General features: G+C 39.3%; 2 protein-coding genes across 6 annotated transcripts in view; one reads left to right on the top strand and one right to left on the bottom strand.

The window, feature by feature from the left end:
- Positions 1 to 26,592, top strand: part of DNAJC24 (DnaJ heat shock protein family (Hsp40) member C24) — a 78,719-nt gene that overhangs the window by 41,801 nt on the left and 10,326 nt on the right. The window contains exons 4-6 of one of the 3 annotated variants that reach the window (XM_042475454.1): positions 15,814 to 15,882; positions 20,951 to 21,014; positions 21,209 to 21,336. In XM_042475454.1, the coding sequence (XP_042331388.1) occupies positions 15,814 to 15,882; positions 20,951 to 20,967 (86 nt within the window). In that variant the 3' untranslated portion in view covers positions 20,968 to 21,014; positions 21,209 to 21,336. Of the gene's footprint in view, positions 1 to 15,813; positions 15,883 to 20,950; positions 21,015 to 21,208; positions 22,761 to 26,592 lie in introns of those variants that run through there. The other 2 variants (XM_042475444.1, XM_042475434.1) reach the window with 2 other exon arrangements.
- IMMP1L (inner mitochondrial membrane peptidase subunit 1) overlaps positions 22,683 to 26,592 on the bottom strand; it is a 56,995-nt gene continuing 53,085 nt past the window's right edge. For all 3 annotated transcript variants that reach the window (XM_042475401.1, XM_042475420.1, XM_042475411.1), the window contains exons 5-6: positions 24,566 to 24,676; positions 22,683 to 22,843 (exon numbers count right to left, since the gene is read on the bottom strand). In XM_042475401.1, coding sequence (XP_042331335.1) covers positions 22,775 to 22,843; positions 24,566 to 24,676 — 180 coding nt within the window. In that variant the 3' untranslated portion in view covers positions 22,683 to 22,774. The remainder of the gene's footprint in view (positions 22,844 to 24,565; positions 24,677 to 26,592) is intronic.

Genomic DNA, 26,592 nt, shown 5'->3' with positions numbered 1-26,592 from the left:
GCTGCTGGAAACAATATCAGTACAGTGGTACCTCGGGATACGAAATACCCAGGTTACGAATTTTTCGGGATACGAAAAAATCCCATAGGGATTTATTGTTTCGGGTTACGAAAGTTTTTTCGGGTTACGAAAAAACTCCGGCGCTGTTTTAAATGGAGCTGCGGCAGAGCCGCGGCTTTTTTCCCCATTAGCGCCTATGGCAATTCGGGTTACGAAGGTTTTTCGGGTTACGAAATTAGCCGCGGAACGAATTAATTTCGTAACCCGAGGCACCACTGTACATGTCTCTATCCCTAAACTTGCTCTGACTGACCCCTTGGTGCCTGGACTTGAACTGTGTAAATTCTCTAGGATATAACTTTCATTGACTCACTTGCTCTCTGTTGGACTTTATTGGTTTGAATAGTAGATTTTTTTTTTACTGTGGCTTAAGATCTTAACTTGACTTACTTTCTGATAAGAATATGAGAGCTTTGCTGTTGCACTGTCTTTTGACATTGGGCCAGAGCAGATGGGCGGGAAAAAGCTTGATCCTGTGTTTTCTGAAAGCGGGTTGAAAACCTGCTGTCTGTATGGCCTACTATCAAGGTGGGCTGAACACCCACCTTGGTGGGTGTTCCACACTCAAGAAACACTCTGTCGTTATTTTATTTTTTTTTTTTGTTGCCTACCCATCATGCATGCACACCATCAAACACACTGCCTGCAACCTTGAATTATCTCCCACGTCCCATTGACATGCCATTCCATTGGATGTCCACCCTTTTGATCGGCCACATAGTCACACATGCAATATACTGCCAGTACAAGGCACTGGTGCATTGGTATGCTGGGTGATACCATGCCCCCCTGTTGGACTGCCTGGTTTGTGTATGTTGTGATTACATCTATTGGAGTTTTCGCACTTTCACTCTTGCTTTGCTGCAGCCTTGCTCTGGCACTGGGCTGTTTATATGCCGGCACGAAAATGTGTTGCTTACACTGACTCTGCTATGTGGGGGGTTATTTTTTAAGAACTAACTGGCTTATCAGCATTTGGCTGCTTTCCTGGACAAAAGTATATAATTGGGAGTGACTGGATTTATAGCGTTTTACTGTTAGTTCAAAGAAAACATAACTGCCTGGCTGAAGAATGCACAGATGTGGGAAGATTTTCCCAGGGAAAAGAAAGTAGAGACAAAGACCAAAGTGTGTGAAATAGGAGGGGCAAACAATGAAGGCTGGGTATAGAGATGTTTTAATTTGTTAACAAATCAAAATAAAGGTCACATGGGGCATTGCTTATTCTATGCTTAAGTTTGTGGATGATGATAGTTCTTGCCTGTAGATGTCTTACAGTTAACTTCTTCAGATGCTGAAAAGGTTTTGCTATTTGACTACAGAAGACTGATTTACTGAACTGCAGGAAATGGGCATGTTTGACAAAGTTGAAGTTACATCAGCTGAGATAAGGTATAAAGATACTGTATCTAAATATAGAAGGTACTCTATAAATAAGTAAGTGTACGTTCATTGTATTTACAACTTCCATTTGCTAATGTATAGTGTCTGCAGAACTGGTTGTACTCAAAAAGAGTGCTGTGCAATGATCAGAGTACAGGACTATGAAAGTTACCAAGGAGATCCATGTTCAAACCCTATGTTAGACATGAAGCTCAAGAGACATTTTGCTTAAGATCAGGAAGGCTCTATTAGCAAAGTCCTAATGGTTCAAAGTGTAGGCCAGCCACATCTACACAATGAGCAGGCTAATCATGCAAGGCCAATTCCAGAGATAATGGGATGAAACATATGGGCAAAATAAAACACCTTCCAGCCTCTTTAAAGGCAGGGAAAGAAGGTGGAAAGTGGAACAAAGCTGAATTCTGGGGCTAAAAACTGGAGCAAAGCCCCAATACTCCAACGTAACATGGAAAATGCACAGTCTTGGAGATTCAAAGCAGTATCAGCAGAAGGATTACCAAAAGAGTTGTCAGACGGTCTGAGATTCAAGGTATTAGGCAGGTTGATAAGGTAGACCAAGGTCAAGGTTTCTGGATAATCAAGATAGTCAGCAATCTAGGAAACAAGGATTTTTTCCAAGAAGCCACAGGAGCCAGAGATAGAGTCTTTCCTACAGAAAAGTCAGACAACCACTGGCAAAGAGGCATACATGCTCCAGCTGCCTAAATAGGCAAGCAGCAGGCCTTCAGGTGTGTCTGATCACAAACGCATTTCTGATAAAGCCTCTGTGATCTTCGAATGCCCTCTCTTTCGGCTCGATGCTCCCTGAAGATAAGCACACTTTCCAGATCCTCTTCTATGTCCACAGCCTTGGCCCCAGGCAGACTTGGCTACTGAACCTCTGGAGGGGCCACAGGCTCTGCTCCAGCAGAGCTAGGGCCAGCCTCAGGCTCCCCAATTACAGGTTCAAGTCCCAGGGGCTCTGGCTCATCCTCTGAGTCCTCTGAGATGTCCTCCAGGCTGGGCATGACAACTTTGCTCTTTAACATTTAAAGCATAGGACCCATTATGCACTATATTAAGCAAATTAATACAACATCAAAACACATGGCAGACTCTGCCAGTTTCTGACAAACTGCTACACCTTGCATCCAAGAAAAATAATTCAGATTACATGTTTTATAACAAGGTTTTTTGTAATTAATACAACTCTAGAACCATAAATTGAGAATGAGTGTGGTGTGTTTAGCATTATAGGTAACTTGTAGGAGGAGGGTGACCTCCATCCATTCTGCAGTCCTTCACATGCCCCCAAAACCTGATCCAGAGGACTGGGAAATCTCCCAGAGCAGGTTTTCAGCATCACGTGGGGCTGCAGGGGGAAGGGCCCAAAAATCTGGACATTGGATTTAGGCCAAAGCTGCTGCCGGTTGCTACTGTTACTAATATTACTATTTTAATTGCTCCTATTCTGTGATAAATGCATGTCTGCTTATGTTTTTCCCTTTCCAGGGCTCCATGATGAAATCTCAGCCAATTTGGAACAACTTCCAGTTGTTCCAAGATCGACTGATATCTAACCTAATGGAAATGTGTGTGTGTAAACTGAAATAGTTTGAGCTCAAAATTGAGCTCAGTGCTAATACGTTCCATGATGGCACTATATTGTGTGTGTGTGTGTGTGTGTGTAAGGTATTTACTAACAGACACATCTCATGAAGCCAATTTATATCCTGTCTGACTATGGTCATTATATCAGGGTACATTGTTGGCTTTGTTTTCTTCTATTTGTTTTTATAACATAGGACTGGGGAAAGTACAGCCTATGGACATATATACCAAAGTCCCCTGACACTCTCTCAAACCCCCCAGACCAGCCCATTTAATTTCTTTTCAGGTGGTGTTTGGCCAAACAAAATGTCAAATCCAGTGGACCCTTGTATCCCCTGGGTTTGACTCCAGTACCCCTATGGATGCCAAAATCCATAGATACTCAAGTCCTATTATATACAATGGCATAAATGTTGCCCCTTACATAAAATAGCAAAATCAAGGTTTGCTTTTTGAAATTTATATATATTTGGAATATTTTCAAGCTGTGGATAGTTGAATCCATGGATAAAGAATCTGTGGATATGGAGGGCTAGCTGTACATGCTAAAATGGCTTGCAAATCCAATAACAGGGCTCACCCCTCCCTCAAACTTCCAACTCCAGAAAAATGTTGAATGACAGCTGTAAACAGGAATATACTCTCTGATGTGCCATCTGTATGGCCCGGAGGAGGAAGTGAAAATTGTCACCCATATCTCATGCTGCTATCCACTCCAGTATAACTGATCACTCAATGAAATGCTATTATTACTATTTTATTTATACCCCACTTTTCCCCCAATGGAACTCAAGTCATTAATTTGTCCTCTCATTGTCAAATTTTTACGTTTTGCTCTTTTATATGTAATATACATGGCCATGACTGCAAAATACTATATTGTTGCTATTTTGTCTTTTAAATTATTTTAAATCTAAACATTTGGGAACTGTCAATAAGTTGCCTATACTAATTTAGCAGCTGTTATTGTTTAATAGCAGCAGTTCTTTTCAGTTCACATAGGAGCACCATAAATTGAAGCTAACTTGATGGCAAATAAATAAGTTCTTGATGTATGGAGCCTCTGTATAGACCAAAAGAAAAAGTAAACAATCCTATCATCCTATTATACAATGTATTTTTATTTTTTAAAATTACATTTCCCAGAATTCCATAGCATTGAGCTATAACAGCTTCAACTAACCAAGTAGCAGCTTCAACTAACTTGTAGTAACTCAATGAAGAAAGGACTGACCTTACTCCTTCAAGGAACATGTTTTATGGTCAGGTGGAACAAGAGGAAACATAATGATGAGATGTTGCCTTATCCTCCTGGCTTCAAGTAATTTTATCAGCAATTCATTTTTCAAAGTTGGTTTACAGTTAGTTCATGAGAAGCTTGCCTTTACTACTCTACAGCTCAGAATATAGCAGCTCCTTCACAACTCAAAACAACAATGTTCGATGACACAATGTAGATGCAGTAAATTACAAGGAAAAACGGCTTATTTGTTACAAGCATTGCTTTGGGCACAGGCTTTGAAATGGGCTCTGATTCACATTCAGTTGGATTTGTCTTTACTGTTGACCAATTTTCTAGCAGCCTACCTAATGTTACGTTTGGGTGTGCACCTTCAAGTCACTTGTTGACTTATGGCGACCCAATAAATTTCCTAAGGTTTTCTTAGGCAAACAATACTCAGAGTTGGTTTATGAAATATAGCCTACTGTACTTGGTGTTTGTTGGCAGCCTCCCATCCAGGTACTACCCAGAACTGACCCTGCTTAGCTTCCAAGAACAGACAAGGATCTGGTACCTTTACGGTTATTTAGGCCACACGTAATGTTAACCTGTTGCTTAAACAATTTCTTGTTGTGTGGTATCAAGTCTTCTGGCATAAGGCAACCCTATGGCGAACCTATCATGGGGTTTTCTTGGCAAGATTTGTTCAGAGGTTTGCCATTGCCTTCCCCTGAAGCTGAGAGCATGTGACTTGCCCAAGGTTACCCAGAATCCTGGTCTCCAGTTCTACAGATCCTTTTAATCTTGAATTTGAGCTTTTTACCCCTTTTATAGATAAGCTACTTTTACTTGGAGAATTAGTTGCTGCACTGAAGAAAACTCAGCTGCAAATCCATTCAAAATAAAATGCAGCAATTAATCTACATATTTATCAAATTAAAGGGTACAGTCAGTTCATCTAAATACTCTTTTTCAAATAACAAAGTACAGTCAAAATTCATCTAGAAATAGCTATACCTAGATAATAAACATTTTGTGGGTACAGGCAATTGGTTTACCACACTGCTCCACCGTACTTTGAATACTGTGTTGCTGTCCGTTGAATATGGTTGAAATCCTGTAATCTCACTCCATAGTATTTTTTTTTATCATGCAGTTTTATAAAGAGAGGATAAAATACAGCATAGTGAGAGTTGCATAATGTTATAATTTCAGATTAAATCCCTGAATGTTGAGTGGGCTCTAGCTGTGATTGATAAAACAAATACACTTACTGATTTCTAGATGTTTCAGGCCGAGGGATATTTGCCCTAGATGTAGCTAGGATTAAAATGAACAGTCATTTAAAAAAAGTATAGAGGCAGCAGAAGATGAAAGGGTTACATCTCTGTTGGAATATGACAATCTCAAACAGTACCCAAGTTTTACTTTTTAGTTAGTCATAAAATGAATTGATCTTCATAGGGCTAGGTGAGTTGCCTTTGGTTTGTTCTTGGATTTTGTCTCTCAAATGGAGTGCTTTGTGTCTTTATGATTGTTCCTAGGATGATTTGTGAAGTTACTGTGACCTGTGACATTTAGAATAACCAGTATATATGTCAAAGGCCAGACTCCAGCACTTGTGAAATCTCTCATTGTGTGAACAGTTGTGCATCCAAGTGGTTCTTCCGCTCTGGAGCAGGTCCATCCCTAATCTGGAAGCCATTGGTGCCACTGATTAGCCCAGGGGGTTGGTGCTGGAAGCTTTGGTGGTCTTTAGGATGCCTATTTCTGTTCTCTGGTTTCAGCTACTGTTTTTTGGCCATAACCGTGTACCTCAATTTGAGCCAGAGATCCAGTGTAAGTACACTAGCAAGTCTCTTCATTCTACTATCATTATAGTAGATCTCTGCTGGACACCAATTAACTCCTATGCAACTGCAAAGTAGACATTTTCCTAGTCTGATTATTCTGAACTATACAGCTCTATGGTTGGATGTGTCTAATCATTATAAATTTTTGCTGCTTTTGGTTGTCCTATAGGAAAAAAAAACATTTCTAAATCTTAGGCTATAAATCTCACTCTTCAGAAGGAAGTCCTAGTTCAATCAATGAGACTTGATATCCACATAAACAATTTCAGAATTGCATTTTTGCAATGAAATAAGATGGGAATAACATCATTTGGTTAGACAGTACAAGTGCTTAGCCATAGCCTTCTCTCAACACCTGCAAAGCATTAAGACCATATGAGGGACAGGGTTCTAGAAAAGAATAAGACGGGGGAATTATTTTTTTCTTTGTTGATTATGAGAAGAAAGAGCTGTGCTGAGTTGTTGGAACATTGATGGCCAGCCGTGTGGCTCTAGTGTTTTTTGTTTTACTTCATCAAGGACGAAAAGTTGAAATCTACAATGCAATTTTAGTTGATTAGGATGCCGAGTTGCATGCAATCAGGTTTTCATTTCTTTATGGTCATTGTTTTAGAACTCTCTTCCAGAAATATGAATTCTATATTGAAGCTTAAAGGGATTCCCAGGGAGGTAATTCTCTGTGTTTTTGCCATTTTTATTTTATTTTATTTTATTGTATTTATGCCCCGCTCTTCAGAAATACTCTTAGAGTGGGTTACAAATTGTTAATTTGACAGTTCCTTGCCCTTAGGCTTACAATCTAAAAAGACATGGCACAAACGGAGAAGGGAATGGCAGTGGGGAAGGGGATCAAGTCCAGCAGATACTGCCTCTTCTTCTCTCCCTCCAAGGCCAGGGTAGTGGTAGTTGAAATGGAGGGAGGGCCGTTCATCTGTTTCTGGGTCAAGGCATGCTGAAGCTGGAACTTGTGACGTCTAGTAATAACTGTTTTCTCTTTTAAAAAAAGAATGAAAAGAAAAAAATCACTTTTCAAGGATGTGTTGGTGATTGTACCTTGAGAGGAAGGTCTGTATTTGTGTATTTAAGATTTCAGAGTCAAGTACCCTGAGGGAAATCAAGGCCTGGGGTTACAGATGAATTAAAACAGCTGAGGAACGGATCTATCAGAAAAAGGGACATCAAGTTGGGGAGTTACTTGATAGGGAGGTGGGCTCCCCCCTTGCTTCTGCCAAGGTTCTGAAAATGATGGTGTTACGGAGGCAGCAGGTATGTGTGGGGAAAGTTAAACCTAGCTCCCAGGAACCAAGACAGTAGGACTGGAGGTTTTTACAGTCCCTTATTCCAAAAGCAGATAAGGAATTAAGATCTAAAGAGAACAAAGGTAACTTTTGTTTCTTTTATTATTCACTTTTGAAGAGCCAAGGCAATTTACACAAAGAAAATGTACTATGTCAGAGTTATAATATATTGTTGCACATGTTCTTTAAATAGCATCAGAACTACCATATATATACTTGACTATAAATCAAGAAATTTATGCCCCCAAATTGACCCTTAAATCCTGGGTCAATTTATATTCTGGACAATGCACTGCTTAGAAAGGTCCTGAAACAAGCACCAACTGATGCCCCACTGTTTGTGTCTTGAGGCAGGAGTGTCTGTGTATGTGTGCATGAAAGAGGTTCCCAGTCCAGTTTGAAAGCCTTCTCTTTCCATCAAAGAAACACCTCTTTTAGCTCCACTTCGGTGATCGGGAGAGGTCCAGAGAAGGAGAAGGAGGGACAGAAGTGGTGTTTTCCCCTTTCAATCCTTTGTTATAGCCCCCTAAGTTTTACTCTCGGCTTATCCATGGGTCATATTAAAACACATTTTTGACCCTGAAACCTTCCCTAGAATTATACATGAGGTCAATTTGTACACTAATATATATGGTAACCTAAATAAAATTATGCACATATGTACCCAAATTTCATGGATGTTCAAATCCATATATATATATATATATATATATAGGTGTTCCTTATATAAAATGGCAAAATCAATTTGCTTTTTGAATTCATTTTTTAAAAATATCTTCAAGCCATGAATGGTTGAATCTGTGGGTGCCAAATCCATGGATATGGGGGGCTTAATGTACTGTGAGAAGGACTGATTATACATGTGACTCATAGTCGGGGGGGGGGGGCATAGAAGAAATTTAACAAAGAAAAATTCTGTCATTGACTAGTCCCACTGAAGGTGTTTCACCTTCTGATTTGAATTAACAACAGAATTCAACAGAATTAACAACTGGATTAGTTGATAACAGACATATAAAGTTGCTTTCATTCTCGTTCTTTATTTCAGCAACAGTGAAATCTTAGATGTAAATGGGTTAACTTTGTTTTAATCTATATTTAATGTACTAGAGGTGTTCAGAATAGGTTAGGTCAAAGAGGTTTTATTGATCCAGTAATTATCTCTAACTTGTCTGATTTGTTTTAATTGCCTTCATTAAGATTAATTTAGATGAAACTCAGCCCCTGGGGATGTATGGTGTAGATTTCAGGTAAAATTAGAATCACAATTTAATGTTGCAAAAAGGAGGCAGAGACCACAGGCCAACTTGATACTAGTTAATCGGCCGCTAATTAATGAATGGTATGGGGAGAAATCATGCTTTAATATTAAAGTGCTAATTAGATTTTTTTCACCAATACATGCGGGCAGTTAAAATAAGTGTTTAATTTCACTACCAATACATTATTCATAGTTAACTACTGTGGTGTCAGATTGGCTGCTCTGTCACTGTAACCTTTGTTCTAAAATGTGTACTCCAAAATGTTTTAGAATCTGTGCCCTGCCTGACAGAATGTGTACCTCAGTTTTCTTGACTCTGCAAAATAGCAATGTGTCTACCAGCCAGTTTTGTTCAACCTTTTAATATCAAATTAGATGCACTAGTTGTTGGCAATTTCCTGCATATATTGCTGTTGATTTGAGGCTTAGTTCAGCAGCTTCCCTTACCACAAATCATTTAAGTGAAATACCATGGATTAATATGAGTATACTTAAAATGCATTTTATACCTGTGCTACAACTGTGTTTTAAATATTTCACAACAGTGTGATTAAATATCTTTACTTGTATTACATAGTAAAAACCATTTAGTTTTTGAAAAAATAAGGAATTCCCAATAGTCCAAACTTGATTCTTATCCTCAAGATATGTGTATTTTGTAAGTGTACAGAGGAGCGATTCTTGATGTCATTATATTAGCATCTTTTATAAAGAAGGTAAAAGAAACTGTTTCAGTATGCTGTCAGTTGCTGAATGTTCTCACATGTTAATTCTTAATATATTGATTGGTTTACTAATGTTGCTAATTCCGTAGTGTTCACTGTCAAATCTGCTCATCTTCCTCTTATGCTTTCTGTCCCATCCCCTTTTATGCTGCTTGTTGTTTTGTTCCTTCGAGTTGTTTCTCACTTATGGCAACCCTAAGGCAAACCTATCACAGGATTTTCTGAAGGCTGATTGTGGGTGGCTTGCCAAAGGGGGAAAACTCAAGTGGGTCTTCATGGTCGAGTGGAGATTCCAACCCTGATCACCAGAGTCATAGTCCAACCTTCAAATCATTATGCCATTACCAACTTACTTCCTAAAGGCATAAGAAAGCTGATCAGGAATGTGAGATCTGAAATATATATGCAGGTATGATATGTACTCCATCATCAATAATTTGTTTATGTGGGGAAACCCTCAACAATCTTTTGAGGTAATTCACAAATATGTTTTGGTCTTGAGAGAACATTAAATTTTGTGATAGAAGGGAGTTGTGATTAAAACTGGATATTGCCAATAATACACTGTAATGTTGAAAGCTTTCACAGGTTTCATCCATAGTTTTTTGTGGATTTTTCGGGCTATGTGGCCATGTTCTAGAAGAATGTATTCCTGATGTTTCACCAGCATCTGTGGCTGACATCTTCAGAGAATGCTGGTATGGAAGTGAGTAGGGTATGTATATACTGTGTGACTCTAGGCTGGGAGGAGCGATTTACATGTTAATCTGTGTATTGTTCTGTTGTTGAATGGCAAGGTCTTGGGATGGGAGGATATGCAAGGAGGATTTGTGTCTTCTTAATTAGTGGTCCGTTGTCTGCTGGGGGAAAATCCTGATCCTGGGTCATTTTCATTTGCATTTTGATGGGTCTTAACTTTGGTGTTTTTCAGGATTGGTAGCCAAACTTTGTTTACTTTAAAGGTTTCTTCTTTCCTGTTGAATTTGTCCAGGTGTTTGTGGATTTCAATGGCTTTCCTGTGCATCCTGACCTGATAGTTGTTGGCATGGTCCAGAATTTCAGTGTTTTCAAACAGCATTTTATGCCCAAGATGGTTTGTAACATGTTCTGCTACTGCTGATTTTTTCTGGCTGACCCAGTCTGTAGTGTCTCTCATGTTCTTTGATTTGTGTTTGCACACTGCGTCTGGTGGTCCCTATGTAGACTTGTCTGCAGCTGGATGGTATGCAGTAAACTCCTGCCGTCGCAAGAGGGTCCCTCCTGTCCTTCACAGCATTTGCTGGATTTTCTTGGTTGGTTTATAGATCATCTGCAGGTTGTGTTTCCTCACCAGTTTCCCTATTCTGTCTGTGATTTCTTTGATGTGTGGTAAAAATAAAATCAGCATAGCTTCTGATAATCTGTTTGTGCGTGCGTGTGTTTTAAATAAACTGAAGTAACTGTATCAGACAAAGTAATGAGTAACTTTAACAGGAAGTAGCATGATGTAGCCTTTGTAAATGAAGAAAAAGGAGTGCCCTTTTTAAAGTAGATTGAATTGTCAAGAAACTCCAAATTGCTGGAGAAAAAGCTGGAGCGTATTCTAGTATAGGACCCAAGATTAGATGGTGAGAACCAGTACACCACATTATCACACCACACTCTAATAGTGCTGCTATTCCACTTTTACTGCTCTGGCTGCCTCCTGTTGCAGTCTGAGGTTTGTAGTTCAGTGAGGCCTAAGAGCTCTCTGGCTGAGAATTCTAAATGCTCCTTCTTAAACTGCAAATCCCACAATGCAACAGAAGGCAGCCAGAGCACTAATAGTGGAATAGCAGCGCAATAAGAGTATAGTGTGATAATCTACATACTTACTGAGTTTCAAGGTAGTCTATAACTACATTACTATGAGGCAAAGTAATTGTAAGTCATGTTTGAAGATGTCAGTGTAAATATACAGTGGGCCCTTGGTATCTGCAGGGGTTTGGTTCCAGGAACCTCTGGATACCAAATCTGTAGATAATCAAGTCCCATTAAATACAATGGCATAGTAAAACGCTGCCCCTTACACAGTGTGGCAAAATCAAGACATGCTTATTGGAATTTATATATTTTTTGAATATTTTCAAGCTATGGATGCTTGAATCCATGGATAAAAAATCCATGGATAAGGAGGGCTGACTGTGTTTCGCTCTTTCTCTCTCTCTCTCTGTATATATGTGTGTGTGTGTGTGTGTATGAGCTAGTATAACTGGAGATTATCAGAAGCTATGGAAAATGGAGCTTCTTCTTGCGGCGCCTCTGTGATGTTGCGAGGCGCCAGGGGCGCATTCACGACATCACAGACGCCGCAACACGTTCGGACGCACAGCATCCGATACGTAAAGATGGCCCCGGCCGTGTGAAACGGCCGGCGCCATATTGTACAGACAGAGTCTGTACTAGAGCCAGGGGTGTCTAGAAGAGACACCCCTTTTTAAAAATGGGACGTCCTGTGGACGTCCCAAGTGGCGGTTTGTAACCCGCCATAGTTTGAGAAACAAAGTTGGGGTCTTTCTTTGTTAAATGTTTTCCAAATAAGACTTTCTAAGTTAGAATAGACTGTATCATGTCAAACTGTATCATGTAAGTTCGGACACTTCGTCCTTCATACCAGTTTTGTCTACGCTGATTGACAGCAGCTTTCCAAATTTTAGGGAGAGGGCTTTCACATTACATGCTGCTTTGAACTGAAAATGGAAGGGATTGGGGACCCGGAGTCTTCAGCATAAAATCACATGGTGTACCAATTAGCTGTCTTCTCCTTTTTGATGGTATTTCCTATGTCCAGGAATGATGTCTACAGACTATTTGTGTAGAATTGTTGTACATGTATATCATATTGCTGGGTCTGGTTACTAATACAAATGATACAGTCAGAAATTCAAGGAGCTTAAACAGAAAGTGCAAAAGGAGACTAATCCAGTCTCACATTTTTAAAACAGACAAGTTCTTTCAAAATGGTGTGGATATACTGTTTGTATGTAGCTGTTTGACATTATGCTTACCAATAGGTACTGCTTAGACAAAGGAATACATACACTTCATGGAAGACAGTGGACAGACCTATTATGAACCTTTATTGGTCCATGTAAAAGGAGAAGACATTTTTTCCAATTATAATACTGTGATTCTTCTAACTGCCACGGCTGCATCTTGTACAGTGCTGGGATTTGTAGTTTAAGGAAGAGATTTAGAATTTTCAGCCAGAGAGGTATAGTGCTCCTGGACTAGGGTTCCACTGGGTGTGGTGTGCCAGTTAAGGAGGAATCATAGCATTGTAACTGTGTAGTACGAAAGGACCCCATGTGTGAGCTCGAAGAAGGACCACTTCAGCCAGACCCTAGACACTCTGTTATCCAACATATGTTTGCAGTCTGATCCCAAGTGCCTCTTCCTTTCCTGAACCCTATTTGGCATTTCTTGCTCCATCTGTGGTGAAAGTCTTTGTTGTAGGGTTTTGAGCATGAGTTTGCTAGCATGGGAGATTAATGCAATGGTCCAGTGGTTATTGAAATCTGTGGTGTTCCCTTTCTTGGGGACTAGAATGTATATTGAACATTCCTATGGACCATTGTTTTGTGTTCCATATTTTTTGCAATGTTTAGTTAGAATTACAGTAGATTTTATCTTTAGCTTGAAGCAGTTCTATTTGTATGCCATTTGTTTCTGGTGATTTATTTCTCAAGTGTCCTGAGTTCAGCTGCCACTTCCATTTCTAAAACTGTAGGATTATCTTCAAACGGTTTTTCCTAAGCGAGTCTGTCATAATTTCATCTCTTTTCTATAGCTCTTCAATGTATTGTTTCCATCATCTTTTTATTGCTTCTTGGTCATGTAATATTTAAGGTGTTCCCCTGCTGTTCATAGAGGATCCTCATTCTTGGTTTAAAATTTCCTTTCATTTCCTGCATCTTGTTGAAGTGGTCTCTTCTATTTCTCTGCGTTGATAATTATAATAGTTCTTGTCTTTTTGCCCAGTTCACTGAGCATTTGCATTCAGGGTTCTGACTCAATTTCTATCACCTTTTACTTTTGGTTATCATCTGCTTGAAGAGCTTCAGCTGTGATCCATTGAGGCTTCTCTTTCTTTTTGGCTGCAGATACTGTCTTTTTGCATTCCTCTTTGGCAATGTTGCTGGCTTCAGTTTAGAGTTCTTCTGGCTCCCAGTCAATCTATTTTTATATTACATTTAAATTTTACAGGGATGTTTTTCAGCTTGTAATTTGGCATAGTGGTTTAGTTAGTGTCTTCCTGTAGCTTTAGTCTAATTTTTGATATTAGCAATTTATCGATTGTGCTACAATTTGCTGCTGGTCTTGTTTTTACAGGGAGAATGGAACTTGTCTACTTAATTTCTATATTGACTGCCTGGTGATGCCCATCTATAGAGTTGCCTCTTGGCTTGCTTGAAGAATATGTTTGTGATGAACAAACTGTTGACTTCACAAAATTCAGTCATTCCCCTACTTCATTTCTTGATCCTAAGCCATTAAAAAAAGAGAGAAATCTTTGATTTTGGCCTGTTTCCTACTTTTTGCATTCCAGTTGCCAATGATTAACAAGAAGCTTGCTTTGGTGTGTGATTAATTTCCTTTTGGACTTCAGTATAGAATCTTTCAATTTCTTCTTTTTCCTCTGCCCTTGTAGTTGGACTGTAAATTTGGATTATGGTTATGTTGATATTTTTCAGTCAGACTTTGTGTTATATCCTTTGACTGCTTTTGCTGTATCTCTTCTCAGTATTAATGCCACTGCATTTCTTCTTAGATTTTAATTTCCTGAGTCAAACACTGTGTAATTATCTGACTCAGAATGTCCCTCTTCGATCTACTTTAGCTTGCTGACCCCAAGTACTGCAATGTTTATACATTCAGTTTCTTGGATGCAAATACTGTACAGTAATCTGCGAATAATCAAATATGTGAATGCTTGATCTGCAAATGTGGAGTGACAACTGTATTGATTTTTTAACTTTTGTATGTGAGCTTTTCTCTATATTTAAATTTTTAAAACTCCCTTGACTTTTAGGGCTGAGGAAAATGTGAGATGTAAACAAACAAACAATGCTCTATTTTTGAGATAGGAAAAAGTGGGCTAACTTAAAGGGCTATAGAAAAATGTAAGATCCAGTCCACAGAAATGACTGTATGCCAGAGGCTAATTGTAGCTATGCTGATTCCATTTCTATCAACAGATACAGTAAGAGGAATTGTAACTTTTCAAAGTAGGGCAGTTAATCTGGAATAAAGCTAGAATAAAGCTGGACTGTGTTTAGATGTACCAGGAAACCATAGCTGGATGTGCTGTGCATGGGCAGTGTCAAGCCTCAGGACTGCATGCTCCTTCTCTCTGCTGGCTTTTAAAAAAGATTGATTGTTCAGCAGTTCATAATTTGCCACTGTGTCTGAATGGGGGAAATAATGCCGTAATCGAATAATAATTTACTCATAAACCAGGATCCCAAAACATGCTGTCAGATTTTCATTTAGAAATGCAAGAGCAGACTCAGGACTCAGAAATCTTTAGCCTTTCTTGTGTATGCAATGTGTAACTGGGGCTTTGTGTTGTCTCTGTATACTGCTCCAGTAAATGCGGTATCTTATAAAATTTTACACTTACTGAAGTTGAAAGCTTTCATGGCCAGCATCCATAGTTTTTGTGGGTTTTTTTGAGCTATGTGGCCATGTTTTAAAAGTGTTTATTCCTGACGTTTCGCCAGCATCTCTGAAGATACCAGCCACAGATGCTGGCGAGCCACATAGCCCAAAAAACCCACAAAAAACCCTATTTACACTTACTGTTGAGTAACAGAACCATGACTTTGTGCCACTGTTGCTTTAAAAACCAGTATTACTCACTGATTAAATTAGACTTCCACAGACACACATGCATATGCAACTAAATTATTAGAACAAGTTTGAACCCCTAAATCTTATTGTGCCAGAAAACTTATTTGCCAAGAACTGTCTTGAGATTTGTCTCTCCTGTTTGGCTTACATCTACCAATAATGCAGAAAATAGAGGTTTCTGTCTGTTATGTTATCTATGTTTTCTCCAACAGTGAGATGCATAGCTCAGGGTTCATCTGTACTGCAGAAATAATGCAGTTTGACAACACTTTTAACTTCCATGGCTCAAAGCTTTGGAATCCTGGAATTTGATTTGTTGAAGCATCAGAGCTCTCCGACAGAGAAGGCAAAATATCTCACATACTACAAATCTCAGAATTCCATATCATTGAACTATGGCAGTTAAAGTGGTGGCAGACTGCTTTATTTTTGCAGTGCAGATGCAACCTTAGATAATGTTATGAACTTCGAACCTCATTTTTGTTTTACGCTATTGGAACTGAATGTGTGTATTCCTGTTTTCTCATAGACCATGAATTAACACAAGGATGGCCAGTGGATGCTCAAGTTTTACTTGAAGATATGACCTGGAATCAAAGTAAGATACATATGGGAAATTGATTTATGTGTACACTAAAATGTTAATATAAGAATAAGAAGCATCGTAATGAGAAATTCACTAAATCTATCTGCTCTGTCAGTCTGTTTCTAAGACTGTTTGCCAGATTTATTTAAGAAGGTTGGAAGCAGGAAATAAGAATCACAGCCCTCCCCTACTATTTTTCACCTCATGTACTGTTCAGAGCTACAGAGCTTCTGAAAATGGAGCCCAAATGTATCCATATGCTTCATCATTGCATTTGGTAGTGTCATCCTATTACTTTATACCTTTGTTTGTTCATCACACAAGCAGAGGGATTGACAAGTCTTGCTGTCATTGTTTCTCTTACATAGAAGGTGATTTATCTGTAAAAGAGAGGTTTCCAATTAAACATACACTTTCCATACAAGCACAGCTCCTCATTTTCTAGGACTAGGACCCTTTTCCCTGCAGATGCATCACATGACAAAACCAATGACAGAGGGGTGGGACTCAGTTCTCCTGTCCTCACATGATGGACAAACTATGGGTGAGGAACATTTGATTAGGTCTTATGCTAACTGGATTCCCCATTACATCTACATGGAGATATAATCCCCCCCCCCCCCGCTCAACATAGTATATGCATAAAAATATTTTGTTTAATGTGCGTATTTTCATTCACACACTTATATTTAATGTTTTTATAAGAGGTTCCAGGCAATCACTTTGCCTTTTTCTTCCCCTCCAGGAGGAGAAAAAGGTTTGAGAAGGGATCAGAGCCTCCAAATTTCGTGCCCCCTTGAGCAATTCTTGCACCCCCACCCCCCGGATCCTGCTCCCCAGTTTGAGAATGACTGGTGTAGCCACATTTGACATACATAACCCCCCCCCCCAACAAAATTCATCTTCTACCTGTAAAGTACAATACAACTAAAGATACTGCTACAGGACTGGTTTCAGTGTTACCATGTGGTGCCACAGAAAACAAGCTTTCTCCACTTTCCTTGTTCATCTCTGTCTTCATTTCTGGATATCAAACATACTCAACTTCCTCATGGAGCTTATTTTTCAGAGTGGCATCTAGAACTGGACGTGGGAATCTGACCAAAGCAGAATATATATTATGTATTATTATTTTATTTTATCTATATCCTGCCTTCTTCCTAGTACAGGATCTAGGGTGTCCAAGAATAGAGTGGTCCAAATATGTCTATTGATGTGGACACTGTACATCTGTTGATGCAGCCAAGGACTGCATTAGCTTCTTTGATCATTGTATCAAACTATTGAATTATGTTTTGTTCAAGCTCTACTAGGATCCTTTCATTCATACTGCTATCAGTCTGGCTTTTGCTGTTGAAACAGAGAAGCTTACATTTATACTTGCTGAAGTTTAGGGAATTTGGCCCAGTTCTCCAGTCTGTTGAGGTCATCTTGAATCTCAGTCTATCTTTTGAAGTACAGTTGTTTGTCCACACTTGTGGCTTTGACTTTTGTGGATTTGATTATTTGCAGTGTTGATTAAAATGATTTCTCTAGGAATCTCTAGATTCTTAGGTGCTGGAGAACCTAGATGTTCCTAGAGAAAACACTTTTCTAGGCATTTGTAGGTCCTCCAACATGATTCTGTGGTCAATTTCTGGCAGATGTTGACCATAGAGTTACACTGGAGGACTTGGAGATTCCTAGAGAGGTTTTCTCTTAGGTAAAAAGAATAGTGTTGTTTTAATTGCATTTTTTCCACATTCATGGAGGTCCTTTACTCCTAACCCCAGTGAATGTGGAGGGACCACTGTACTGCTGTCTCTTCATTTACCCAAGTCATTAACAGGATCCTGCAACACTCCACTTGTAATTTCTGTTGAGGGTGAGGAGTTCCTCATTAGTGAGCACTCTTTTAGTTCAGTTCTGTTCCCCTAATAGTAGCATCTTCTACTCCAGTTCTATTCAAAGTGGTGGTCCCTGCTGTCAGTCCATGAGACATCCAGGAAAGAAGTAGTTATAGTTGGTTCAAATAGGGTACCTGTCTAGAGCACTTTAGGAAAATCCATTCTCTTATATCAGTATGCCTGAGAATCAATGATCTGGCCCAGCGTGACTGCAATAATATCCCGGGGACCTCCTGAAAGCTATGTTGAAATCAACCAATACTGCACCCATAGCACTGCGATCTGCAAAGCTTGTAACTCTATCCCAAAAAAGACCGATCAAAGAGCTTGTAACTCAGTAACTCAGTACTTTTAATAATCAGAGCATTAAGTACTCACACACCAACAGTATAATGATCTATTCTAGAACTTTCCTTGGTATTGATGTCAGGCTGACTGTTCAGTCATCCTAATCCCCCCCCTCCGCCACCGCCACCTCTGCTGCCCTTTTAAAAGATTGGAATATTTGCTGACCTCCCTTCTGCAGGAACTTCACAAGTTCTTCCAGAATTTTCTGATTTTAGACAGAGGTCTAAGATTACATTGGTGAGTTCCTTTAGTACCCTTGGATGCAGTTCAACTGGTTCTGGAGACTTGAATACAGTGGGCCCTTGGTATCCATTGGTTTTTTTCCCCCAGGACCCCCTTGGATACCAAAATTTGTGAACGTTCAAGTCCCATTATATACATTGGCATAGTAAAATGGTGTCCCTTATATAAAATGGCAAAATCAAGGTATGCTTTTTGGAATTTATATACTTTTGGAATATTTTCAAATTGTGGATAGTTAACCTATGGATAAAGGATCGGTGGATGTGGAAGGCTGACTGTACATGTGAAATACTAGGTGCAGTCCCCCACTGTATTATTTTTCGTGAGGTTTAATACTGGTTTGTTTTTTTTAGAAGATCAGGCAAGGTCTGAGCAAGGTTCTGCCTGTGTTCCAGTAGTTTATCTCCTCCTCTTTTTATCTTCTTCTGCTACCCCTTGCTTCAGACATAGCCTAAAGATCTAGCACTGCACAACCATGAAAAAGTGCGTTATGCCTTAACAGGATCCTAGCCCTTGCTGTCTTCATCCTTTGGCAAGAAAATTAATATGGCACACTTAATCTGTATTCCTGCAGCATGCCCTTTTCATCTTTGCTCACAAGCACACCAGTACTATGCAAACAGCTATATAAAGCTATTAGCTGACAGTTCTGCCCCTTATCAGATCAATGATTCATTTCCTCCCAGCACTACCTCCTTCTCTTTTAACCAGAGTTGGGCAAAGTGTGTCTCTTCAGGGCTCTTGGATTGAAAAAATGTTTTGCCCCCAAATGCCCTCTAGGGACTGCATTTTTGCCATGTTTTAAGCTCCCTTGTGCTATTCTAACCTTGAAGTGAGACCTTTTTTAAAAAGCAGGACTAAACTTCTGATCAAGGCCTGTTTTAGTTTTTGTCGGCATGAGGGTGCAGAGGAAGAGTGCAGTCTTCCAAGACCTCCTGAGAGGTTTCTCAGGGGACCTTGGAGGGCTGCCCCACTTCCCAGCCTCTATCCCTGATCTTTTCTTTAAAAAAAAGGGGGGGGCAACAGGGCAAGAACAAATTTGTCATGGTTTTGGGCCCTTTTTAGATACAAAAGAGGGATTTTTAGAACAAGACTACAACCAGAAGTCTCGTTCAAGCCCACTTCATGTTTTTCTCTTGTATCTAGAACAGAGAAGGGGGAACATGGCAAAATATGTTTAGAAAAAGAGAGATTTGGGGAACACTGGGTGTGGTGAACCTCAAAAATAGCCTTGCACAGCCTTTGGGACACACCCAATCTATATACTCCATACAGTTCACAAAATAAACAAAATTGGTCTGCCCAGGTCTTTGTTGTCTTTTTCTTTACATAAAAATCCCCAAATGCCCCTTAATCATTTGGATTACCATTTTTTGTACTTCTTATAGAGCCACACCCATTTTATGTCAGGAGAATTTGTAATGTTCCGAACATGCCATCTCTGCTATGGATTTTAATTTTAATTCAAATTTACTAATGATCTGTAACACAGGATTTGCCTACTTCAGTTCAATATGCTAAGACTTTTAAGTATTTTTGTTAGTATGAAATGTGCACTAGCAGCTTCTCATTAAGTGTGTGGGGCTGTAATCCTGCAGACAGATGTAAGAAGGAGGAAGGTATTAGTATGACAGCTAAGTCACAAATGCATTGAAGCCTACACATGTAAAATTTTTACTAAGGTTTTCTTTTCTGTAGCTCCTATGGGAAAGAGAATTGTGAGGATTTCTCACATCAGTCTAACAAACTTCGCTGATCTTCCAACCTGGGCCAGAAAAGCTGTTCACAGAAAAATGTAGACAGATAAGCTGGTGTGGCACATAGGCATGTTACAGACCACCGGATTGCGGCAGTCTGCTGCCGCCGCTGGTTGCTGCATCCGGGAACCGCAGCAGCCAAATGGTGCGGTTTCCGGACACAGCAAAGAAGGAGCGCGAAAATCACACTCCTTCCTGGGTCCCAGATGTGACGCCGCAAGGCACTAGTCGCGCACTCATGGCGTCATATCTGGGGTGCGACGTGCGGACGCAGAGCCTCCGCTACGTAAAGATGGCAGCTCCTATGTGGACAGGAGGCACCATCTCTTAAGCGTTCTGCGCGTACTAGGATTGGGGGCTGTGAGGAAGAGATGGCTCTTCCTAACCCTAGTACGCGCAGAGCGCGTACTATGCACGTGTTTGTAACGTGCCATAGTAATGTATACATATAAAGTATATTTGAAGTGTGTATGTGTTTCACTGAAGTATTAGGAGGAACAATATAGATACTGCACATTGTAAGTATGAGTCCAAAAACAAGTGTACACTCACCCCTTCACATTTGTGGATTTGCAGATTTGATTAATATGCCCTTTCTAGGTATCTCTAGGCCCTGCAGAGAAATTCTGCTGGAAGGTATCATAGAATTGCATTGGAGGACCTAAAGATTCCTAGAGAAAACACTTTTCTAGGCATTCGTAGGTCCTGCAACATGATTCTGTGGTCAAATTCTGGCAGATGTTCTTCACAGAATTCTGCTGGAGGACCTAGACATTTCTAGAGAAGTGTTCTCTCAAGTTAAAAAAAGTACTGTTTATTTACTTGCAGTATTTTTCACTTTCACAGAGGCCCTGTACCCCTAACCCCAGTACATGTGAAGGAACAATTGTACATTGATTCTGTTATAAAGGTAAATTTGAGCTTTCTTATAATCTTCTGTCTTCAGGAACTTCTTATATTTATCAGTTAGTTTTGAAAATAGTTTTCTTTCACATTTATGATTAGTGGTAAGACAGATGTTTCCATGCTCAGTATATAGTTTTTAGGAAGGATTTCAGAGGCACATGAGAACTCATTTACAGTTACTGCATTTTGTTTTAACAGGTGAACAAAGGTATTCTCTCATATGCCGATGTGGTGGGAAATACATTATCTCCAAAAATGAAGCTGAAGATGGGTCATTAGTAAGCTGCAACACTTGTTCACTGCTTATAGAGATTCTTAGATGACCCAATGACTTATCTGATTTGAATATACAGAGAATACACAAGGTGTAAGTAGGAAGACAATTAGTACAATGACTGTACCACATGAATACGATGTTAGAAAAATGCAAAGTGTAAGAGAGCAAGGGTAGGAATGGTGTAATACTTTAGATGTTATTGGACTGCAGCTGCCCTCACCTCTGGCTGGGATGTGTCGGGCTTCTGGGAGAGGCAATTCAACAGCAACTGGAGAACCCTATGGTTCCCTACTCCTGGTGTAAACAAAGATGTTTATATCTGTATCTGAAATCCCATGGAAATTATGCTGTAAAATGCACAGTGTAAAACATTTTTAATTCAAACCATTTCAGTTTGTGCTATCTATGTCTTAGTGCATAGTACTTAATTTATTTTGCTCCTTTATATTGGGCTGGAGAAAGTGTGACCTGTGGGCTGCATGCAGTTCCTGAAGTCACCTGCCAGTCTGTCAAATCTTCCTGATGCCAAATTTTGGTTACATTTTGGTTATTTGTGCCCAAACCACACAGAAATCCTTTAAGCCTTCAAAATGTGCAAAATACTCTGCCCCTTCCAGAACCCCCAGTACCTCTGTTTTCATTGGCATTCCTCTTAAAATGACAACAGGATACAAAATTCTAGTTGACATTTTGAGAGGGACTCTGAAGAAAAATGTGAGATATTTTTGGTGCCAGGAAATGTAGCCTGTGGAGGAGGAATGTCTTTGGGGAAATTGGCCCCCTGCACAGTTGCACAGCCTTTTTAAAATCAGAGTTCCATAATGCTTTATATTCTGATATAGTGATTACTGCTTTCTGAGAAGACTGCATCCTGTAACCCACAGGCAATTTTAACTGGGTCAGAAATGTTGAATTGGAAAGTGTCCTCATGAAAAGAGATATGTTGCAGTTTTAAATCAAATTTAATGCAATATATGGTAGCTATGAACCAAAATTAGGGAACGTGGTATCCACCAGATGTGTTACACAGCTACCATAATGTCTGACATTGGCCATACCAATCAGATTTTATGGACTTTCCATAGCAAAAGTATCTTACAGAGACACATCCATTAGGCACTAGATTGCCTACTCTCCGAGTGTACTACTTTTCAAGCGGATGCAAATAAATTAGCGTACTGGATCACACTAATGAATAATGCTATGTAACTGAAATAATATTCTTCTCATTAAGAAAAGCTGATCTTATTTCCACCATATGCAATAATAGTTATGAACAACCCCATCAAGAACTATATAACTTATAAGTATCAAGTTTCATATGTAGTTACTGTGGTGCTCTCTGCAGTTATAATGTTGGAAAAATGTATGTGGGATAAATGAAAATTGTCTTAATTAAACAATGTTGTTTATTGTACATAAATATACACACATTGTTTTGTTTTTTACAAGCCAATAAAAACTGAAAATAAACTATTGAGAGTAAGTCAGTCATTACAAATCCTGTGACTGTTGGGACTTGCACGTAGGAATCCAAAATCTGTCAGAGGCCACAGCTGTGAAAATAAAAACAAATATGTTAAGTTATAGGACATGGGTCTGATTTGGTTTTCTCCATCTTAATTCCTATTTCAGCTTAAGAGTTAAAGTCGGAATCACCTATCTACTGTGGTTTAGTAGAGTGTTTTTACAATTACAGATACTCATTCATACCACCAGAGGCAAAGGGTCTGGATCACATATGCAGAGAATTACATCTCCCCATCCCCTTACCACCACTAGTGAGAGACACTGGCTTCAGATACTCTTCCATAGTAAAATCAATGGCAGAGGTGAATGGTCTATGAGAGTATGAGAAGAGCTAGGTATAACAAGAAGTGCAATTTGAGAACTGACTGAGTAGCTTAGTTTTGATAGCATACACCCAGTAATAGGTAAACAACCCAAAATGTAAACTGCTATCTTCTAACAACAACATTTTGTGACAATAAATGTTGTCCTCTTACAGAATGGTAAGAAGGAAGCCAGTATAAAACTAGTTTTTAAGAAGGGTTCAGGTGAGATTAAAAATGATTTAACCCAACTTCTACTCCGAGTTAAAATGAGAGAATGCTTTAAAAACAAAATTATTTAAATATATAGAAGAATAATTGATGCTGAATAAAAACTAGCATGGCTTCCACAAAAAGTCCTACACCACCATTTATATTGTCAAATGTAATACTGATCCAGTAGATGGCTGATTTTTTTTAAAGTTAACATTTAGCAAAATCCTTCACTAAAGTTTCCTGAGTCAACTTAGTAAGCAGGTCCTATTACAACTCAATCACTGGCTTAAAAAGAGAAGTCAGGGTACAAGAGTATAGGGTAACTAAAGTAGGTAGTAGAGTCTTCTTAAGAATCTGTACTCGAAACAATGCCATGTGTGTGCTATCCATAGGGAAACACCTTCCAACTTTGGCACAGGGTGACTATTATTTGCCCTGCATGCCATTCATACACACACCTAAAAGTTACCCTGACACATGGAGGTTTTTAGGAGTTGAAGCAGGGTTGGAAACTATCCAGTGCAAACATAAGATTTTGACATGTTTCACCATACATCCTTTTTCATGGAAGGTATATGGAAACATAGGAGTTTATCGCATTCAAGAATAAACCATTTTACTGCTGCCGTTTTAAACCCTAATTCGTGATGCAGCCAGGTATTATCACATGAAAAATGCCGGCAATGCCACTGCCTGGTTGCATCCCACCTAAAACTTGGCTAGAATCCGTCCTCAGCTGGCCAATTTGCAAAGTTGGGGAGCTTTGCAACTTTGCAAATTGGTCACCTGCGGACAGATTTTAGCTATGTTTTAGGCAAGATGTAGTCGGAAGGTGGCATTGGTGGCAAAGTGCATGTGGTAGAACCCGGCTGCATCCCGGAAAAGGATTCAAACCAAACAAGATAAGTCGTTTTTTTTTACTATGTGATAAACTCCATAGTATCACAAAGGAATTAAATTTATATTTTCTGGTCACATCTTGATACACACTGGATACAAGACTTGGATTCAACACACTATACACTATAAGGAAATTCTTACTTTTTGCTTCAGTTAGCCAATGCTGTATATATCTTTAAACACAGTAGGGACTTGAAATCATGTTCTCTTGTAACATTTTAACACCCCAGTGTTCATCACCAGGTAATGAACGTGTCTGATGGTGGTAGTTTAGGGCTCCAAGACTATAGAAACTGTTAAATTAACACATTTTAGATTGCAGGAGAATACCTTAAAGCAAATGCGTCCTCTTATCAATCCATATGGAACAGGACCATAACACCTGGAATCTGTAGAATTTCTGAGATTATCACCTTCTAACCAAACATGTCCTTTAGGTACCTGGGAGATATCAAAATTAAATAACATGTAGTTGACAGAAAATACAGATATTTCCGACTAATGCAGTGTCATTTTATCTTTCAACATGCAGACACACTGAATGAATAATTTTACACTTCTCTAGACAGAGGTAGATAGCGCATGGGGGCAGGGAGAAATCCAAGTATCTATTCTTTCACGTGCTCCAAAAACACTAGTTTGCAACACAAAAAAATCCTCCAAATGAAGATGGAAGAGGTTAGACCAATGTGACAGGGTCATTAATTTAATAGACTTCAAAAGAGGTCATTAGGATGTTGACTGAAAATCTGCCCTGCTGTCGCAGTAACAGCATGAACAGGGCAGCCACACACTCATCAACATCCTGGGGCCAGCACTAAGGCTAGACCTGTTAGTAGGCTTGTGATGAACCAAATGGTAATTGATTGTGACATCAATTACGAATAATCTCATCATTTTATCAGAGAGGGCTTGTCAAAGTTCTAATTAAGATCACAGTTCATTCTATGTGCAGGCAGGATCCACAACACATAATATTGCAATAATGACCATTACAAACCGGCAAGTCTCTCCTTATAATTTGAAAATTAATGATGGTGACCTTATCATATGACAGAAACCTTTTACTGTCTATATGGACTGTGCATGAGCTATATTACATGCCATAGGTTCAGCCCCAAACTAGCTCTATAATATCTCAAGACAGAATAACATAACTGCTGTGTTAACTAGAAAATATATGACTTGTTTACCAAATACATGAAAAAAACTCAAAATTTGCAAAATATAAAACTTTTGAAATGCATATGAACAAAATAGGAGCAGTTAAATGTTTTACAGTTGGAATGAGATCTTAGCAGACAGTGAATAAAAATGACACACAGAAAGTTCACTTATATGTGAGTGATACCCACTTAATATAGTTGGACTTGCTTCCAAATAAATATAGTGGAAGTGGGCAACCTTTGGCCATACTCATGTTTGTTTGAAACTTCCATCAATATAGCCAATAATGAAGCATCATCATCATCATCATCATCATCATCATCATCATCATCATCATGGTTTATTTATATAGTGCTGTAGATTTACACAGCACTGTACATACAAACAATAAAATAGATAAAGTAAACCTGCCCATGGCGTACAATCTAAGCATGATGGGTGTGGTCCAATAGCTTATCAAGAGTCACACATTTCTTAGCACTTACATATGATCTCTCTCATCCTCTCATCTTAACCTTTCTTGGGTTGTGGATGGCTCAGAGTATGAACGGTATGGACCCCCTTTCCAGAAAAATACAGTTAAGGAAATCAAAGAACAAAAATAGCTTTTCTCAAAACTAATTCATGGAAACCTCCCTGCCAATCCTGCCCATGGGCCTCAGATGCCACAGTAAATTAATGTTGCACCTTTTGGAGAACTGCTGTTTGTCAGAGTTCACAATACTGAACACTAACAATATCATCTTTTTTTTTAATGCTATACAGCAGGGGTAGGCAACCTGCGGCCCGCGGGCCGGATGCGGCCCGGCAAGGCCTTGGGACCGGCCCCAGCCTGGTCCTGCTGCCGATTGCCACCGGGGCCTTTGGAGGGCAATTGTCTATAGAAGCCTCAGAAACATGCATTTATATTAACATTTTTTAAAAAATCAGCAAATTTTTTCACGTGTCCTCCATTTTTTTTAAAAAAGTGTCCTACATTTGTCCTGGTTTATTTATATATTTAATTTTTTTTAAAAAAAATATTTAATTATTTATTTTTTGGCTTCGGCCCCCCCAGTTGTCTGAGGGACAGCAACCCGGCCCCCAGCTCAAAAAGGTTGCCTACCCCTGCTATACAGGGTTGGACCTGGTTAGTATTTGGATGGAAGACCCCCCCCCTTCAAATGCCAGGCTGGGAAAGAATCTTGCCT

This window comes from Sceloporus undulatus, chromosome 1 (assembly GCF_019175285.1).
Source record: "Sceloporus undulatus isolate JIND9_A2432 ecotype Alabama chromosome 1, SceUnd_v1.1, whole genome shotgun sequence".
NCBI classification, from domain to species: Eukaryota; Metazoa; Chordata; class Lepidosauria; order Squamata; family Phrynosomatidae; genus Sceloporus; species Sceloporus undulatus.
This window is presented reverse-complemented; position numbering and strand designations above follow the sequence as displayed.